The sequence below is a fragment of the Rana temporaria genome, chromosome 6 (genome assembly GCF_905171775.1).
Source record: "Rana temporaria chromosome 6, aRanTem1.1, whole genome shotgun sequence".
NCBI classification, from domain to species: domain Eukaryota; kingdom Metazoa; phylum Chordata; class Amphibia; order Anura; family Ranidae; genus Rana; species Rana temporaria.
The window spans coordinates 157,304,256-157,325,001 of record NC_053494.1 but is presented as its reverse complement, the minus strand read 5'-3'; the positions used below and the strand labels follow the sequence as shown (position 1 = coordinate 157,325,001).

At 42.9% G+C, this 20,746-nt stretch overlaps 1 protein-coding gene across 1 annotated transcript in view; it reads right to left on the bottom strand.

The window, feature by feature from the left end:
* Nucleotides 1-20,746, bottom strand: part of SESTD1 (SEC14 and spectrin domain containing 1) — a 183,620-nt gene that overhangs the window by 119,930 nt on the left and 42,944 nt on the right. The window contains exon 2 of the mRNA XM_040357653.1: nt 11,690-11,768. Within this exon, the coding sequence (XP_040213587.1) occupies nt 11,690-11,744 (55 nt within the window). The 5' untranslated portion in view covers nt 11,745-11,768. The remainder of the gene's footprint in view (nt 1-11,689; nt 11,769-20,746) is intronic.

Genomic DNA, 20,746 nt, shown 5'->3' with positions numbered 1-20,746 from the left:
TGTCCTTTGAGCAATCAAAACAATCCCAGTGTGACATAAATTCCCTTTCCTGCTGCCGCTTCCAAAATGGAAAGATGAGGTAAGTGAAGGAGGACTGCACTAAGGTAAAGGAAGCCATTTAGGAAAAAAAAAAATTGTACCTTTACAACCCCTTTAAGGTAAGGTGACCAGATTTTTAAAATGAAAACCAGGGACATATTTCTTCTTAACTAGTAATGGCAACAATCAGCAACTCTCTGCCCGTCGCCGCCCTCCTCAGAGCCTCTTAAGTCTTACTATTTGGGCCCCGGCTACTACTGGATGGGGAGCGGAGGAAGATCACTCCGCCAGGGAAGGCAAGGAGATAGGCAGGTGGCTGGCCAGGATTTGAGCCAAGGCAGAAGAACATGCGAGTGGAGCTGAATGGGCATGTGCCCGAAACTGAAGGAATATTCCCTCTGCTCCGACCAGCACATGATCATTAGAAGGAGGCATAGATAATGGGAAAAATAAAACCCCCCTATGCTAGTAGGCACGGCGGAGCGGGGGGTTGTAATTCAATTTATTTTATTTTAATTCGGCACTGACTGTCTTTGAAATTGCCCCTGCCCCCTATTGAATCCAATCTGGGGACAAAACCAGGGACAGACTTGGTCTGGGGACAGTGTACTCAATCAGGGGACTGTCCCTTGAAACTGGGGATGTCTGGTCACCCTACTTTAAGGCCCCCCCTGCCTTTAAAAATAACCTAATTATTAATTCCAAAAAACATATCTGAAGAAAAAATATGGATTATTTTCATACAGCATTTCTACACACCTCAACCCTGTATTCCGCCCACAGCACCTTGACGAGAGTGACATCACATTCCCGTCGGTCAGATCTTGGGGAACAAAGAACAGGCAAGAAACAGGGGTGTCTTCTTGTGAGATTTTGCCTGCTCTGTGTTTCCCAGGAATATTCCAACAAAGGTAGTGATGTCAGATCTGGTGCTGGAAGACAGGGGTAAGGAAAGTATAAACATACATTTGTTTTTTTTCTTTACAATTTGGAACTTCTAACATTAGATGATCTTTAATTAAAGGTAGGGGGTCCAGATATTATATGCAGACCTGTACTGTAAGGTCAGCTTAAAAGAAAACATAGAAAGGAATGACTGCTAAAGCTCTGATTCCTTGTTTTGAACCACCCAGCTGCCTGTTGACTAATCAGTAAGGGATCAGCAGAACGCAAATTAGGTCATCAATGCGCTCTCTCCCCTGCTGTAGGAAAGCTTCCAGAGTATGACAGACTTCACTGATTGGCTAACCTTCCTTCCCCCCTAATGTTACAACGGGCGTGTGGGAGATTATTGGAATCAAATAGAAAGATAGATTATATTCCCGCTATATTCTTTATTTTTTCATTAAAAGTATGTTTTGCATATCTGCTTGGAAGTCATCTTTATGGATGACATATTTAAAATGTATCTCCAGTCAAATTTATTGTGGTTTTGGAGTAAAGAACAGGCAGAATCCTGGTCAGGATTTTATTCCATCCTACATACAGCTGTTAAGTTCTCACTTGCAAAAAAAATTAACAGTGACACACAAACCAATGTGCCTATAGTAGAGCTGCATAATTATTCGTAAAAAAACAAAAAAAACACAAAACAATAATAATAAATCGCGATTCCAATTCAACCCCCCTCATGATCTTAATTTGGCATTTCCACGATTCAGAGCAGAGTCCTTCTATTTTGACAGCTGTAAAAAAGACAGCATGCCAAGTTTATTACAACATAGCTCAGTGCTGAGAGATAAAAAGAAACATTGTATCATTTGGTTCTTTTAGATCAAAAGGAACAAACTTCAGTCTGTATATGATGGCAGTTTAAGCACTTAAAAGGGGTGTCCAGCCAATTTTTATGTTTATTAAAAGTCAGCAGCTACAAAAAGTGTAGCTGCTGGTTTTTAATAAACATACACTTACCTGCTCCAGCGTTCCAGCGACGCGCCGGCCGGGGCTCCGCTCCTCTCTCCCCCCCTCCCCGGCGTCTTCATTTCAACTGTGGGCACCCGGCCGTGACAGCTTTCGGCTTCACGGCCGGGCACCCACTGCGCACATTCTGAAGCTTCCCTCCAACCGCTTTGCATATTATTTTATATATACTGCGATTCTGTACTTGCCAAATATGTTGCAGAAATCTCCCCCCACTGAGTCTGGCTGCATCCATTTTAACTGTGGGCAGCTGAAGCTGCTAACTGTTCACTTCTGGATTTACACAAAGGCGCACCTCCAGCTTTGCCACTCTCATTGCCCCTCTTCTGACTCATCCCCCCTCCCTTCCTGGCAAACTCTTATGAGAGAGAGAGAGAGAGAGAGAGAGAGCGAGCGCAAGCTGTGCATGATGTCATAAGCCTAGGTTATTTACCAGACAAGAAAAAGGAAGTGGGTATTTACTGGCAGAAAAAAAAAATACTATCCAAAGTTAAAACAACAAGGGCCAAAGATTTAATAGATGGAAAGTTGAAAAAATTACAGAAGGTCCGCTTTAAAGACTAGGCCTTTTTCTGACAAATTTGCTTAAAAATCTGTATTTTTAGCTAGAAAATTACTTGGAACCCCCACACATATATACACACCACACTTTTCAGATATTTATTTGTGAAATATTTTGAAAACCATTTATCATTTTCCTTCAACTTCACAATTATGTGCCACTTTGTGTTGGTCAATAACATAAAATCCCAATAAAATACATTTACGGGACCAATCCCCATATAGTCAATCGGGGACTTCTACATCTACCTGACTCCATATATTTCTCTCTCACTCCATGATCACCGATTATAGACTGACATTAAAACAGAAATTTTACCATTTCTAGTGACCCTGGAGTGCTCATTATCTATTGGCCATCATATGGTACAATCATATTGTAACCTCTTTTTTGTTATCTTTGTGTGTGTGTGTGTGTGTGTGTGTGTGTGTGTGTGTGTGTGTGTGTGTGTGTGTGTGTGTGTGTGTGTGTGTGTTTCTTTCCTCTATTATATATTACTCACCATAATAGACTTTATCAGCGCACCTGTAAATTTTAGGCAATATACCTAACAGATGGGTGTAATTAGCTTGGCTACATGCCGTTAATACTGATACCGATAACTTGTTCTGCATCAGAACGTTAATAGCTTGTTATTTTATTGTAAGGCTTATCTTTTGGTGCAACTAGAAATTTCATTTTTATATGCCACTTTAAATATGTTTTGTTGATTATACCATCGAAGGATACTTCATAATATGTTGGTTCCCTTTTTTAGAATATAATATATATATATTAGTTCCTTTTTTTATAATATATTTTATATATATATTATATGTTGGTTCCTTTTTTTATAATATATAACACACCACAATAAAATCTAATCTGTGCACATAACAATTTTCCTCTTTAGCTATTTTATGTAATAATTTTATCTAAGGCTGGCATTTCAAATTAAACACTATCAAAAAATGCTAAAGACATATGAAACAGAGTCAGGCCTTGTACACACGATCAGTCCAAACGGATGAAAATGGACTGAAGGCTGAAGTCTAATGGACTGATGGTCTGATGGTCTGATGTGCCAACATGGTGACGTAAAACACAACGATGTGCTAAAAAAATGAAGTTCAATGCTTCCAAGCATGCGTCGACTTGATTCTGAGAATGCGCGGGTTTTGAACCGATGCTTTTGCGTACTAACCATCGGTTTTGACTGATCGGTCATCAGTCCATCAGTCCGATATTAAAGCAAGTTTTAAAACTTTGGTCTGAAGGACAAAAGTCTGATGGGCCATACACACGGTAGGTTTGGACTGATGAAACTAAAAGCGGAGTTCCAACCACAATTAGCATTTTCTAAATGTATGTCCTTTCATCCTGCGTTTTTATAATATAAATCCCGTCACTTACTATTTTACAATCCACCGCCGATCCGCATAGATATTCAAAAAAGAGATAGTTTATAAAACTATGTCTACACCGTTGTCATTTTGCTTGTGGGCATTGTGAAGCCTACAAGCACTTACTTCCTGGAAGTCTTGGATGGGGAGTGATAATTGGACCGCGCACTGCATCCTGGGAAATGATGACACACATTTCCCAGGAGCATTAGAGGGAGATGATGTCAGAATCCTAGGTGGTTTCAAAGGCAGATTTAATGGGACCGCATAGCAACAGGCATTTCCAGATGAGTAAAAAAATATATATTTATTTTTTATTTTTTTAGGTCTAATGAGCACAATAATGAAAGAAACATTTTGGGATGGAAACTCCACTTGAACTTCAGTCCGTTTTCATCAGTTTGGACTGATTGTGTGTACAGGGCCTAACATGTACTTGTCGTTCACCACAGTAAAGCCTGCCATTTTTATCTCCAGTTTACCCAAAAAGGATCTTAAGATATACCCGTATGTGGAACATGGTGAAAAGTATGGAACATGGTGAGAAGAATTTTTTCCCAATCATACTTACCTAGGTGGATGCAGCATCGATCCCCCGCCGACTCTAAGACTGAGAACCGAGCAATCTAACACCGTCAATAACTCGGTTCTCACAGCTCCCTGCGCACAAAGCTGGCGGCTGTCAGTCACCAGCTCTCTGCTCTGCCGTCCCCCCTCACTCACTGGAGCACTGGGCTGTGGAGGGGGTGAGAGCGGCTCACTGAGATGCTGCGTCGGGTGTCGGTCCAGGCATGTGTGTGGATCCCGACCATATGGTCATGATCTTGCCTGGGCCTGGACTAGCTCTGTGACATCAGCCAGCCACAGGTTTCAGCCTGCTGTCTGCTAAAAACAGGTTACAGGAATGAAAAGTGAACTGCACTCCAGTGATCCATAGGAGGAAAAACAGCCAAACAAGCTTTGGCTGTATTTCGCCTTTAAATCCCTAGCCCCTACATGTCTGAAAACAACAATAAGCCATAATATCATGACCACCCACCATAAGCCATTTAGGTATGGACTCCATTAGACTTCTAGAGGTATGCTGTGGTATCTGGCACCAAGCCATCAGTAGCAGATCCTTTAAAGCGGGATTCCACCCACAATTTTTTTTTATTTTTTTTTTAAAAGTCAGCAGCTACTAACAGTGTAGCTGCTGACTTTTAATAAGGACACTTACCTGTCCTACTTGCCCGCGCTGATGGCCCCCCCTATGCCGATCCCACGATCGATGCAGGTCCCGCGCCGCCATTCACACTAGGGGAAACAGGCAGTAAAGCCTTACGGCTTCACTGCCCATTTCATACTGTGAATGCGCGAGTCTCGCGCCGACTTGTGAATGGGCGGCTGCTCTCTGAGAACACACACAGTTCCCAGAAAGCAGCGCACCCTATTCACTAGAAGAAGATGAAGAAGACAGACCGCGGCTACGGAAGAGGCAGATTAGGAACTTCCGCATAGCAACAGGTATTTCAGGAGAGTATAATTTTTTTTTTTTTTTTTATGATTTTTGGGCAATTGTTTTTTTCCTGGGTGGAACTCCACTTTAAGTCCTGTAATTTGAGAGATGAAGCCCATGGGTTTGACTTGTTTTTCCAGCACAATAAATTGAGATCTGGAGAATTTGGGAAAAAAGTCAACAGCTCAAATTCATTGTTGTGGTACTCAAACCATTCTTGAATTCATCTGAACAGGCCACTGTGGTGTACTGATGCTCGCATGCTCACTGTAGGGACTTTTGACTGTGGACAGGGGTTAGCATGGGCACTCTGACTGCTCTGCAGCTCCATACTCAAACTCTGATGCGCGGTGTGTACTTACTCCTTTCTATCTGTAACCAGCAATATCTTCTTCAGCAATCTGAGCTACAGCAACTCTTCCATTGGATCGGACTACAGAGCAAACCTTCGCTCTCAGTTTGCCATTTATCCTTCCTTGGGCCACATTGCTCTGACCCAGTTGTATAGGCATTACAATTTGGCCCTTATCAAAGTTGCCCATTATTTTCTGCTTTCAACACATCAACTTTAGGGGCAACATGTTCACTTGCTGCCTAATATATATCACCCACTCAAGATAATTTATTTATTCCGGTACTTGTAGAGCTCCGTCAATTTACACAGCGCTATATTTATAATATATTTTACGCACTGCAGGTAAATTTGTGGTTCACAGTCCTGGGTAAACCAAAAGGGGAGTGCGAGTCATTGTTCAAAGAAAAAAAAATCAGTGCAGGAAGTTCTACAAGCACCTGTATCATATACAAGAACCAGTAGCGAAAACTATATTTGAGTTGCTGTATTAAAATTCATAATATGCATAAAATAATGCTGTGTGCGCATGATAATATAACATTTCCATGCTGCAAATCAAAGGTAAATACCTACTACTTAATCTGGAGTAGTTTGAGCAGTTTTACTAATGATAAGTAAATTACATTAAAAACAGCAAAATTAACCTTTATAGCTAGTAAAATAATTGTACAGTAATATATAGTCCTGTGAGCTGCTCTCCTGTGCTAAATGTGTTAATATCATTAAAAGTCTGATGGCACCATTTCTGAATTATAGCCTCTTTGGGTTCAATGTCATTTTCCCAACTCTAGTCTTTAAAAAGGAGCTAACACAGCAAAACCGAAGCTTTACTTTTATACAGTTTCCTGGCATCTCTCTATGCCAACCAGAGAAGTTGTGTCTGATGCAACCATAGAAAGAAAGAAAAAAAAAAGGAGGGCGCACCGACCTAGTGCATTACCACTTAAAGGTTTTATTAAAAATAGAATAAAAGCAATGATCCTACTCACAAAAAAAAGCTTAGGTAAGCGCTTTTCAGACAGCTAAGCTGGACCTCATGGCACCTGCCAGTGGAACTTGATGACAAGGATGATCAAATAATACCTCAAACATCTGGACGGCTGACGCGTTTCTGGGGCGTACCCCTAGGCTCTGAAGAAAGGGGTTATGCCCCAGAATCGCGTTAGCCGTCCAGATGTTTGAGGTATTATTTGATCCTCCTTGCCATCAAGTTCCACTAGCAGGTGCCATGAGGTCCAGCTTAGCTGTCTGAAAAGCGCTTACCTAAGCCCTTTTTTTGTGAGTAGGATCATTGCTTTTATTCTATTTTTAATAAAACCTAATGCACTAGGTCGGTGCGCCCTCCTTTTTTTTCCTTTCTTTCTCCAGCCATATGAACACCCTTTGTTCTGAGGACAACTGCAAGACTCTAGACCAGGGATAAGCAATTAGCGGACCTCCAGCTGTTGCCAAACTACAAGTCCCATCATGCCTCTGCCTCTGGGTGTCATGCTTGATGCTGTCAGAGTCTCGCTATGCCTCATGGGACTTGTAGTTTGGCAACATCTGGAGGTCCGCTAATTGCATATCCCTGCTCTAGACCTTGCCTTAAGACTACCCGGGTTTGGTGAAACACCAGAGCGCAGGAGAATTTTGTTTCACTGATGTAACCATAGTACATGAATCCAACAGTAAAAAGCATGGTCTCTTTTCGTCATGTAAGGCATGCAAAACGTCAGGTAAATCACACTGTCAAGGGGATTACAGTCAAGCCTGCCTAAAAAAAAACGATTTATATGTTAACTTTTGTTCTTATGTCCTTTCTGACAAAAATAAATTCAGGCAAATGTTTTTAGACACATGGAGAGCCCTCTGTTACATTAAACATATTAGGAACTTGAAAAAAAGCAAACCAAATGGAAAAGGATAGCCAAAGCAAAAGTCCCAGATCACACGTGTCAAACTCTAATAACTATGAGCTCTGAAATGAGTCGGCAGACAATCCATGCTGTTAATGAAATGAGATGACAGCTGCTCTTTAGAAGCCCAATTAATTTGTTGGTTTGGGAGAGTTTTCCTACAGGTGAGAATCCATTAATAGCAACTGACCATGGGAGCTTTATGGATGTAGAGTCAGGGAACGAGAGAACGTGAGTGGGCATTGGCTTGGTAAGTACTCATGTGGAGGATAGTAAAGACACAATCGCCGAGAGACATTGGCAGGCTTCTACTGCTGGGAAGGGGATGGGGGAATTGGCTATGTGGAGACCTTTCAATGCAAGTTTGTATTCTTTGGCTTTTCCCTGTAGCATTTTCGGGAACACTCAAGAAAATAGGATTTTTGTAATCACACAGAGGTTATGGCAACCAGCAATACAACCTAGTAAATCAGGATGAAAAAGGGATAGTCCTGAGGGGTTAAAAAGGTGGCAGAGGAAGTGTGGACACAACCAAACACAAACACAAAAACTAACTAAAGCACAGGAGATTATATGGGAAAAGCAGCAAAAGTGGCATACTGTACAAGACTCAAAGCAGAGAAGGGAAGGCTAGCGTGCTCAGGAATAAGATTTCCAGCACGCATAAATTAATCCTAAGCGTAAAAAAAGGGAAGTTCTGCTTGTCTGCATCCCCCCCCCCTCCACTGCCACATTTGGCAGTTTTTGGGGGGGGTACTTGGTTTTCACTGCACCCACTCCCACTTTTGGTCAGATGCGTTGCGATCTGAGCCGGAAGTTCGTCCCCCCACCCCTCACATCACAGGTCTCAGAAGACCACGGGACCAGTCCCAAAGCGATGCGCAGCTCACGCAGTGGGAATCCAGCTGTGAAGCCGCAAGGCCATATAGCAATATGATGTTGGCAAAGTGGTTCCGTTATCCCGTCAGGACATCATAAGACGTGATCAGGATAACAAGGTGGTGCGCAGTGCGGCAATCAGTGGTGTGGTGTGTCAGTCTGACACACTGCATCTCAGATCTGGGTAAAGAGCCTCTGACAGAGGCTCTTTACCATGTGATCAGCTGTGTCCAATCACAGCTGATCACGGTGTAAACAGTAAAAGCTGTGTATCGGCTTTTCCTCACTCGCGTCTGACAACCGATTGGCTGCTCTCCTGACGGGGGTGTCTGTGCTGGTAATTTTATTTAAACCCATACTGCTTTTTTAAAAAGGGAGATAGCTGCTGCTTTGCACTGTTTTGATAAACCTGTGAGCTCTGGGAATCCTTTGCATTGCATTAAATGTATATTTGTATTCTTCTCAATCCATAGCTGGTGACTGAAAAGTGAAAAATGGAGCAGCAGAATAATGTGCTTGTCTCTTTGCTCTTTTCCTATCAGCATGCTGCTTGCGCTTGAGTAAAAATGAATGGCTACTTGTGCTGCTTCTCCCTCCCCCAGTCTGAGGTTTACTTTATAAAGGACTGAGGAGACAGATACCAGGTCAAATTCAGTTACTTACACAACTTTTAGGATGTAGTAAAGAATACAGGGCCAAATCCACAGCCCCGCAGCGCAACGTAACACAAGTGAAGTTACACTGCCGCAAATTTCCTAAGTTAGGTATCGATCCACAACACACTTACCTGGAAATTTGCGGCGGTGTAACTCAAATCCGTCCGGCGCAAGGCGTGCCGAATCTAATGGGGCGAGTCCCATTTAAATTAGGCGCGCTCCCGCGCCGGACGTACTGCCATACCCCATACTCTGCCATACCCCATACTCTGCCATACCCCGATACTCTGCCATACCCCGATACTCTGCCATACCCCGATACTCTGCCATACCCCGATACTCTGCCATACCCCGATACTCTGCCATACCCCGATACTCTGCCATACCCCGATACTCTGCCATACCCCGATACCCTGCGCAATACTCTGCAATACCCCAATACCCTGCGCGATACTCTGCAATACCCCAATACTCTGCAATACTCTGCAATACCCCCAATACTCTGCAATACCCCCAATACTCTGCAATACCCCCAATACTCTGCAATACCCCCAATACTCTGCAATACCCCCAATACTCTGCAATACCCCCAATACTCTGCAATACCCCCAATACTCTGCAATACCCCGATACCCTGCGCAATACTCTGCAATACCCCAATACCCTGCGCAATACTCTGCAATACCCCAATACCCTGCGCGATACTCTGCAATACCCCAATACTCTGCAATACCCCCAATACTCTGCAATACCCCCAATACTCTGCAATACCCCCAATACTCTGCAATACCCCCAATACTCTGCAATACCCCCAATACTCTGCAATACCCCGATACCCTGCGCAATACTCTGCAATACCCCAATACCCTGCGCAATACTCTGCAATACCCCAATACCCTGCGCGATACTCTGCAATACCCCAATACTCTGCAATACCCCCAATACTCTGCAATACCCCCAATACTCTGCAATACCCCCAATACTCTGCAATACCCCCAATACTCTGCAATACCCCCAATACTCTGCAATACCCCCAATACTCTGCAATACCCCCAATACTCTGCAATACCCCCAATACTCTGCAATACCCCCAATACTCTGCAATACCCCCAATACTCTGCAATACCCCAATACTCCGCAATACCCCAATACTCCGCAATACCCCAATACTCCGCAATACCCCAATACTCCGCAATACCCCAATACTCCGCAATACCCCAATACTCCGCAATACCCCAATACTCCGCAATACCCCAATACTCCGCAATACCCCAATACTCCGCATATATAATGTTTTGGGATTCTATGTAATTTTCTAGCAAATAAATTGTGATTTTTCCATGTAGGAGAGAAATGTCAGAATTGGCCTGGGTGCTCCAGAACGCCTGATGGCGCTCCCTGCATGTTGGGCCTCTGTATGTGGCCACGCTGTGTAAAAGTTGCACACATGGGATATCGCCATACTCGGGAGGAATAGCAGAATGTGTTTTGGGGTGTTATTCGTGGTATGCATATGCTGTGTGTGAGAAATAACCTGCGAATATGACAGAAACAAGTTATTTTTTATTTTTTTTTTTACAGAATTTTCGGTCGTTTTTCTTTTATAGCGCAAAATATAAAAAACCCAGAGGTGATCTAATACCACCAAAAGAAAGCTCTATTTGTGTGAAAAAAAGGACAAAAATTTCAAATGGGTACAATGTTGTATGACGGAGTAATTGTCATTCAAATTGTGAGAGCACCGAAAGCTGAAAATTGGTCTGGTCAGGAAGGGGGTTTAAGTGCCCAGTGGTCAAGAGGTTAATAGGGCTTAGTGAAATAGGACTCAGCCCTATTTTTACGCGGCGTAACTCGACGTAAACGACGTAGATTTAGCGCGACGGGCCCGTCGGAACGTTCGTGGATCGCCGTAAGTGTTCATTTGCATATTCTAGGCCGGCCGCAATGGCCTCGCCACCTAGCGGCCGGCCTAGAATTGCATCCTTAAGATCCAACAGTGTAATTCAATTACACAGGCAGAAGATCCGACATATCTATGGTAAACTGATTCTGTGGATCAGTTCCATAGATAGAAACAGGGATACGACGGCGTATCCCTTTTGTGGATTACCCCCAACAGAGCTCCACTAGGCCCTGATCTGCCTAAAATTCAGTTCTATGCATTTCTATTCTGTTACTTTAATGCAAATGTCAAGAAAAACGATATGTTCTTTTTCGCCACAGGTTTTGTTGGAGAACAGTTACGTGAATAGCAAGTGCTAAGATTCAGCTGGAAAGCAAACATCAAGCTTGGATATATTTTTAACACCTGCTCTGGAAAGATCAGCATGATCAATTTAAGGGTCCATCAAGAAATTACTCTGCCAAAACCACTAACAGATACTGAAATGTTTAAACAAATCCAAGTGCTTCTGAAAATCTCACAAAAAAAGAGTGACTGGCAGCTCATACTCTGCTTGCTTTCAAACAAAGCCAGAAACACAGCCAAAGAGAAACATACCTGAAAGGAAAGCCAATTTCTTTTTTAGTATTGGTAAAATCACAGTGGCATCCATCTTTCTCCTTTACAGCGAACGAGTCTGCAAAAGAAAATAAATCAAGCATACTTTAGTCAAAAACATACAAACAAGCCTAAATAATATCAGGAGTTGAAGACCCTAAATAAAATAAACACAAGTATAATAAGCAAACACTTGGAATCGGCAGCGCAAAAGTTGAATGAAGCTACTTGGCAACAGTGATACGATCAGAAATATTGCCTACGCTATGGCTGGCAGCAGCTTTTCTTGGCTTGGAAAACTAGAATACTTCCGCAGTAAAAAGGTAGGCAGAAATTTACTGGAGAAGTCCAGATGGTGGTCATTGGCTATACAGGTCTTTATGAAGTGCTACTTCCTCCATCTTTATGACACCCACTGCCAAATAAAATAAGATTATAAAATGATTACCAATTAAGTCCCTACAATGGCTTACTTTACACACGCCAACACAAGGTAAGATAATATCATACCCAACATTTTACTGAATCACATTCTGGTTGGCATTGACTCAATTATATGGTTATGAGAACACAACAGTATCACGGTGAGCCATCGGTTTTCAATAAAGAGAGAGACAGAAAAAGAGAGAAACGAGAAAACCCAATATTCTGGAATATGATCACACTCTTTTTTTAACTCAACTAGAGCAGCTTTCATGAAAAAGAGATAGACCTAGATTAAATCCCAGAAGATAAAGTTAGTTACCTAGAGCAGGGTTTGACAAATTTGCTTGGAATCTAGGAGCCAGCTAAAAAAGTTAGGAGCCAGAAAACGAACCCCATCCCGTTGAGCTTGCACGCAGAAGTGAACACATACGTGAGCAGCGCCCGCATATGTAAACGGTGTTCAAACCACACATGTGAGGTATCGCCGCGATTGGGAGCGAGAGCAATAATTCTAGCCCTAGACCTCCTCTGTAACTCAAAAAATGCAACCTGTATATTTTTTCAAACGTCGCCTATGAAGATTTTAAAGGGTAAAAGTTTGTCGGCATTCCACGAGCGGACGCAATTTTGAAGCGTGACATGTTGGGTATAAATTTACTTGGCGTAACATTATCTTTCATAATATTAAAAAAAATGGGGATAACTTTACTGTTGTCTTATTTTTTTATTTAAAAAAAAAGTGTATTTTTTTTCCAAAAAAAAGTGCGCTTGTAAGACCGCTGCGCAAATACGGCGTGACAGAAAGCATTGCAACGATCGCCATTTTACTCTCTAGGGTGTTAGGATAAAAAATATATATAATGTTTGGGGGTTCTAATTAGAGGGAAGATGGCAGTGAAAATAGTGAAAAATGGCAATAGAATTGCTGTTTAACTTGTAATGCTTAACTTGTAATACCAACGGCCACCACCAGATGGCGCCAGCTCACACAAGGAAGAGCTGGGGACTTCACACAAAAAAAAAAAAATTTGCCCACCTTCCAAGCCAAGTCACCAGGAAGCTATTTCTAGTCGCCATGGCGACCTGGCGACCGGGATTTGTCGAGCCCTGACCTAGAGGTCCTCATAACAGAGGAGGAAATAACAAAAATTATACAAGAACTGCCAAATGGGAAAAGCCCCGGACCTGATGGCCTGACGATACTGTATTATAAAACATTTTTTAGATATTCCAACGCCGAAATTGTGCTCCTTCATGAACGGGATGGGCGTGAAATAGGTGAAGCGGAAAGAGGCACTTGAGGCCACAATAACTATAAGGTACAGATAACACACTATGTTCCAGTAATAGACCGATTTCACTCCTGGGAGAATGAAAACTATAATGACGGACGTAATCCATGCAGATCAAATTGGATTCATCCCAGGAAGGGAGGGACAACAGAATTAGAGCTCTTTTGGCTATACAGAAAATCAAAGAAAGCGGGGCCCCAGGTATACTCCTGTAAAAAAAAAAAAAAAAAAAAAAAAACACTAGAGCAGCTACGCTTACATTTTACAATCATTTTAACTGATATTATAGTTCAGTAAAAGAAAAAGCCAGCACCACACCCTGGTAAAACTGAATCTCTCAGCTACATTCACGAGTAAACTGAAACTTGAAAAATGTGGCTAATAAATTAATAGTAAACTAAATTCAACTTTACAACATGTTTTTGCCAAAAGTTGCAAATGTTCTTGCCAAATAACTTCAGAATAGTACTGTCCAGAAGAAGTGTTGCCTGCAGCAAAACCATTGACGTACTCGATGAAGAACGCCTATCGACAACAGCTAAATCCCGCAAGAGCTTCTTCATCTTTCCATTAAATGTGGACATACAGCTCCAAGTGGGGTATATACCAAAAAGAACTTGGATATAAAAATTATCAGTTTTTTGAATCTGAGGGGACTGCAATTAAACAAATTAACCGCTTACCAACCGCAGCTCTCCAAAGCACTGCAACGTACCCGTAAGTCACAATGAACTTCCTGGTTTAGAGGAGGCGCATACTCGCACACCCTGCTGATCTGTGCTACGATTGGACACAGCACATTTGTCAGCAAGTTTTAGCCAATGGTTTGGGCTGTATACCTGCCGATTGGCTGTGGCCAATCACAGCACAGAGATCTGTGTGTTTGTAAACACAACACAACACACAGATTCTGTCTGGATTTCCTCTGATTTCAGACACCGTTCAGTACCAAAAACAAGGAGAGATCAGCCAATTTGCTTGCCCTCCTGATCCTGTCAACCAGCAAGTGTCATTAGTACAGTATTATCACTGTATTAGAGTCACTAGTGACCTTCCGTCCCAGTGTCAATTAGCGCCAGATTGGCCGTCACACTATCACAGTCACGCTATAAGTCGCTGATCACCGCCATTACTAGTATATCATGTGTACGGATCAGCATCTTGATCACGATAAGAACTATACTAGTGTTCCAAATCGTATTTTGGTTTGCTGTAGCTGCTGACTTTTAATTAGGACACTTACCTGCCCATGGATCCAGACCCAACCTGAGCCAGCTCTTTGGCAGTCTTTGGATTTAGGTTACGGCATGTTTACTTTGGGAATACAGCTGTGACTGCTTACGGCTTCACAGCCAGCTTCCCACTGTGCATGTACGAGCCGTGCTGAGCTTTGCTAGAGGTCCTGTAGCTTTCTAGGACCTGTGATGTGTCACAGAAGACTACAAGAAAAAGGAGGCACGATGATCTGACAAAATGGAAGTGGAGAATTGTAAACTAGTTACCCACTCTCCACCCCAAAAAAAGTGGTGGGGGGTGAAGGAGGCAGGCAAGCGGATTTTCCCCTTTTAGGTGAAGTTCCACTTTCACCATTCCCGGGCACAGATCAAAAGCGCTACAAAAACGAAAGACAGAGGAACGTGGTTAAAACTGCCAGTTTGAGTATACTTCCCATATCTATATACAGTGGTCAGTTTCTCAGGGCCTGTGTGAAGAAATCTACAGATGTGTACACATACCTAGGTACCTGCTTGTCAATTACACTGCCAGGTAAGCCACTACAGATTGCCAAAAGTCCACTTTAATTTTTCCATAGTCCTACAAGTTGCGGCCTGCGCCCGCCGTGTAGAGGTGACTGCGCAGGCGCCATATAGAGCCGACTCGCAGGCCGGCTATTTACGGAAAACTGGTGACGCGCCTTATGCGCCATGGGAAGTTTTTCACCAGACGTCAATCATCTAACCTCTCAATAGGAACGCCCAGTCCCGCGGGAATCAGAGCCCGAAAGCCGGGGGGGAAAACAACAATATAACGGTATGTACGGCGAAAAAAATTAAAATACCAGCATACTGTACATGTCGTTAGTATGCTGGATGTAATGTTAGATAATTGTTTTAGGGTGAACCTCCACTTTAGGAAAAAGGTTTTGGATTTGAATACTGTGTTCTGATTGCAATCAAAAGTAAAGTCAAAAGGGGTAAAGAAATAAAAATAAAAGCTATCCTGTGCTAAACATTCTTTTCTGTCGCTTTGCCATATAGCCAGTCTTTTCTCAAATAGCATTCTAGAAGAACACGGTTTAGTAGAAAATAAAGTCAAAACCATCTCACTTTCATACATACATTACATATCTATTTCTGGCAGGCACCTGTGCCACTTCCTCCTGAATAACCTGGGCAATCCAAAAAAGAAGCAGCTCGCCCCCTGCTGGCAACCCCCTGGGACCGGTCAGAGTTCACAGGAGGCTGCAGGTCCATTCACAGAGCACAGCGTGACTTGCGTATTGGCGAGTCAGTGGTGAAGCCACAGGTCCCCCTCGCACATCCGTGAACCCAAAGAATGACCTGGGTGAGGTCAGCACTGGATTCCCCAACTGGCAAGTATGTGTTTATTGAAAGTCAACAGCTACGGTATTTGTAGCGGTTGACTCTTATTTACTTTTTGACCAAAGATTATCTTTAAGCCATAACCAGTAGATCAATTTGTTCAAGCAATTGATATTGTGCTGTGTGAGTAGAACTTTTATATTGTTTTTTTCTTATAATGTAAAAGGTAGAATTATTGATTTGACCTTTCTGTGATGTGAAGGTAATAAAACAGAGCGCATTTTTCCAATTTGTTTTGAGAGAAAGTCATGAATGTAGTTTGGAGTGAAGAGAAAATCATATTATACGAAACCTGCACTAAAGATATTTTTACTATTTTATGCGCTTCACATATACATATATAGCACACAAACAAAGAGGGCAAATACATTAATATTTTGGCCACTTACAAAGAAATTAAGGGTCTATAATTTTTTATCATAGGTGCATTTTAAATGATAAAGACAGAATATTAACCAAAAATCCATAAAACACATAAAACAAAATGCTATAAATCAGGGCTGTGAAGTCCCCAGCTCTTCCTTGTGTGAGCTGGCGCCATCTGGTGGTGGCCGTTGGTATTACAAGTTAAGCATTACAAGTTAAACAGCAATTCTAATGTCATTTTTCACTATTTTCACTGCCATCTTCTTCCCTCTAATTAGAACCCCCAAACATTATATATATTTTTTATCCTAACACCCTAGAGAATAAAATGGTGATCGTTGCAATACTTTGTCACACCGTATTTGCGCAGCTGTCTTACAAGCGCACTTTTTTGGGAAACAATTACACTTTTTTTTATTAAAAAATAAGACAACAGTAAAGTTATCCCCATTTTTTTTTAATATTATGAAAGATAATGTTACGCCGAGTAAATTCATACCCAACATGTCACGCTTCAAAATTGCGTCCGCTTGTGGAATGCCGACAAACTTTTACCCTTTAAAATCTTCATAGGCGACATTTAAGAAAATCTACAGGTTGCATGTTTTGAGTTACAGAGAAGGACTAGGGCTAGAATTATTGCTCTCGCTCTACCAATCGCGGCAATACCTCACATGTGTGGTTAGAACATCGTTTACATATGCGGGCGCTGCTCACGTATGTGTTCGCTTCTGCGCGCAAGCTCATCGGGACGGGGTGCGTTTTCTGGCTCCTAACTTCTTTAGCTGGCTCCTAGATTCCAAGCAAATTTGTCAAACCCTGCTATAAACTAAGTTGCAGTTCAGCTAGTAAAATAAGTATTTGGGGCCAGATTCACCAAAGAGATACGACGGCGTTTCTCCTGATACGCCGTCGTATCTCTGTTTCTATATATGCGACTGATTCATAGAATCAGTTACGCATAGATATCCATAAGATCCGACAGGTGTAATTGTTTTACACTGTCGGATCTTAGGATGCAATACCGCGGCCGCCACTGGGTGGAGTTTGCGTCGTAAACCAGCGTCGGGTATGCAAATTAGGAGTTACGGTGATCCACGACGGATTTTCACATTCGCTACGTCGCCGCTAGTCTAGTTTCCCGTCGCAAAGTTAGTCGTCGTTTTGGGTGCCTTAACTTTACACAGCAATCGTATTGCTGTATAAAGTATGGCCGTCGTTCCCGCATCGAAATTTAAAAATTAACGTTGTTTGCGTAAGCCGTCCGGGAATACGGAATTACGCTACGCGCATCGCCATTCGAAAAAATGACGTCACTGCATGCAAAGCACGGCGGGAATTCCGAAACGGAGCATGCGCAGTAGGGCCGGCGCGGGAGCGCGCCTAATTTAAATGGCAAACGCCCATTTAAATTACGTGGGCTTACACCGGCGTAGTTTTCATCGCAAGTGCTTTGTGAATCAGGCACTTGCGATGAAAACTTGCGGCGGTGTAACGTATCTACGATACGTTACGCCGCCGCAGTTCTATGTGAATCTGACCCTTGATCTCCAAGCTAAACATGACTTAGTACTTAATGTTTCCATCTCCATGCTTGACTGTAAGGATGGTGTTCTTAAGGCAGGGTTTGATAAATTTGCTTGGAATCAAGGAGCCAGCTAAAAAAGTTAGGAGCCAGAAAACGTGCCCGTCCAGACAAGCTCGCGCGCAGAAGAAAACGCATTTGTGAGTAGCGCCCGCATATGTAAACAGTATTCAAACCACACATGTGAGGTATCACCGCGATTGGTAGAGCGAGAGCAATAATTCTAGCCCTAGACCTCCTCTGTAACTCAAAACATGCAACCTGTAGAATTTTTTAAACGTTGCCTATGGAGATTTTAAAGGGTAAAAGTTTGTCGCGATTCCACGAGAGGACGCAATTTTGAAGCGTGACATGTTGGGCATCAATTTACTCGGCGTAACATTATCTTTCACAATATAAAAAAAAAAAAAATTGGGCTAACTTTACTGTTGTCTTATTTTTTTTATTTAAAAAAGTTTATTTTTTCCCCCAAAAAAGTGCGCTTTTAAGACCGCTGCGCTAATACGGTGTGACAAAAAGTATTGCAATGACCACCATTTTATTCTCTATGGTGTTAGAATAAAAAATATATATAATGTTTGGGGGTTCTAATTAGAGGAGATATAGATTATATACCATACATCCCACTATGCCCCTCCCTATATACTATACACCCCACTGCCCCCCCCCTATATACCCCACCCCCCCCCCCCCCCCCCCCTTAATTAGCAATGATTGTATTTGTCATGTTGTCTCTCTCCTGATGGTGGGGGACTGACTCTTTAATCATCATTATTATTATTATTGTTATATTTCAATATGGGGCCAAGATATTCTTCAGGGCTGGGCAATAAGCGGGTAAACATGTAGCTGTTAAAATATACAACATACAGTATGTAAAAAGGCAATAACCTGAAACATATGGAAGTGCATAAGAGTTCACAGATTTTAAGTGTTGTGTATAATGGTGGACATTCATGGGCTAACAATGATCACAAAGGCAAAATGAGTGGATACGATTCTATGTCTGCATGAAGGTAAAAAAAAATTTTGCGTAATTCTCACCTGGTGCTGTGTCTTAGTGCGCCCCCACCTCCCCCGCTGCGCGATCGTGGCGGGCCTGCGCCCACCGGTAATTAAGGCCGCGGCTTTGTGGCCTTCACAGAAGGAAGCTTAGGCCTGCAGAAGGCCGTAAAGCTGCAGCCTTTGCGGCCTTCTGCAAGTTTAAGCTTCCCCGGGCGCCAGGTCACAATTTCTTGTCGCAATTGCGACCGGGCGCCCGGATTTTGTCGAGCCCTGTCTTGGGGTCATAGTCAGCATTTTTTTACCTCCAAACACGGCGAGTCAAGTTAATGCCAAAGAGCGCAATTTTGGTCTCACCTGACCACAGCACTTTCTTCTAATCCTTCTCTGATACATTTAGATGTTCATTGACATGACTGTACTTGTGCCTTCTTGTGGAGGGGGACTCACAGTGTTTGAAGGAAAGAAAATGCCGACTATGACACTAAGGACACTATCCCTACAGTCAAGCATTGAGGTGGAAACATTATGCTTTGGGCGTTTCTCTGCTAAAAAGGTACAGACTAACTTTGCCGCATTAAAGGGCCAATAGATGGGAACATGTATTGTAAAATCTTGGATGAGAACCTTCTTCCCTCAGCCAGGAACTGAAGATGGGTCATGGATGGGTCTTCCATCATGACAATGACCCAAAACAGACCGCCATGGCAACAAAGAAATGGCTCAAGAAGAAGCACATTAAGGTCATGAAGTGGCCTAGCCCGTCTCCAGACCTTAATCTTATAGAAAATGTATGGAGGGAGCTGAAACTTCAAGTTGCCAAGAAACCTTAAGGATTTAAAGAAGATTTATAAAGAGTGGACCAAAATTCATCCTTAGACGTTTGAAAACCTGGTAACCAACTACAAGAAACATCCTACCTCTGCGCTTGCCAACAAGGGTTTCTCACACACCAAGTACGAAGTCGTGTTTTTCTCGGGGATCAAATACTAATTTTACTTATTTTAAGTACCGTATTTTCCGGCGTATAAGACGACTTTCTGGATGCAAAAACATGCATCCAAAGTCAGGGGTCGTCTTATACGCCGGGTACAGTCTCAGTACTCACTTTTTTTCCCCCACGCTGACAGTCCAACATGCTGCGATCGCGAGCGTGAATGATTTCAAAGCCGCGCCTTCACTGCAGAGTGTTCTGTGATAGGAGGAACAAAAATCTTCCCAGCAGCGCCTCTGTTCTTTGTTCCTCCTATCACAGATGCCTTCTCATCCTCGGACGAGATGAGAAGACGTCCGTGATAGGCGGAAAACATAACAGAGGCGCTGCTGGGAAGATTTTTGTTCCTCCTATCACAGAACACTCTGCAGTGAAGGCGCGGCTTTGAAATCATTCACGCTCGCGATCGCAGGATGTTAGACTGTCAGCGCTGGGGAAAAAAAGTGAGTGTTATTGCACTGGGGGGGGGGGGGCAACAAGTTCAGGCACAGTGGGGACAAGTGATGGCAATGTGGGGGCATATAATGGCACAATGGCAATGTGAGGGGCAAGTGATGGCAATGTGGGGGCATGTAATGGCACAATGGCAATGTGGGGGCATGTAATGGCACAGTGGCAATGTGGGGGCATGTAATGGCACAGTGGCAATGTGGGGGCATGGAATGGCACAGTGGCAATGTGGGGGCATGGAATGGCACAGTGGCAATGTGGGGGCATGGAATGGCACAATGGCAATGTGGGGGCATGTAATGGCACAATGGCAATGTGGGGGCATGTAATGGCACAATG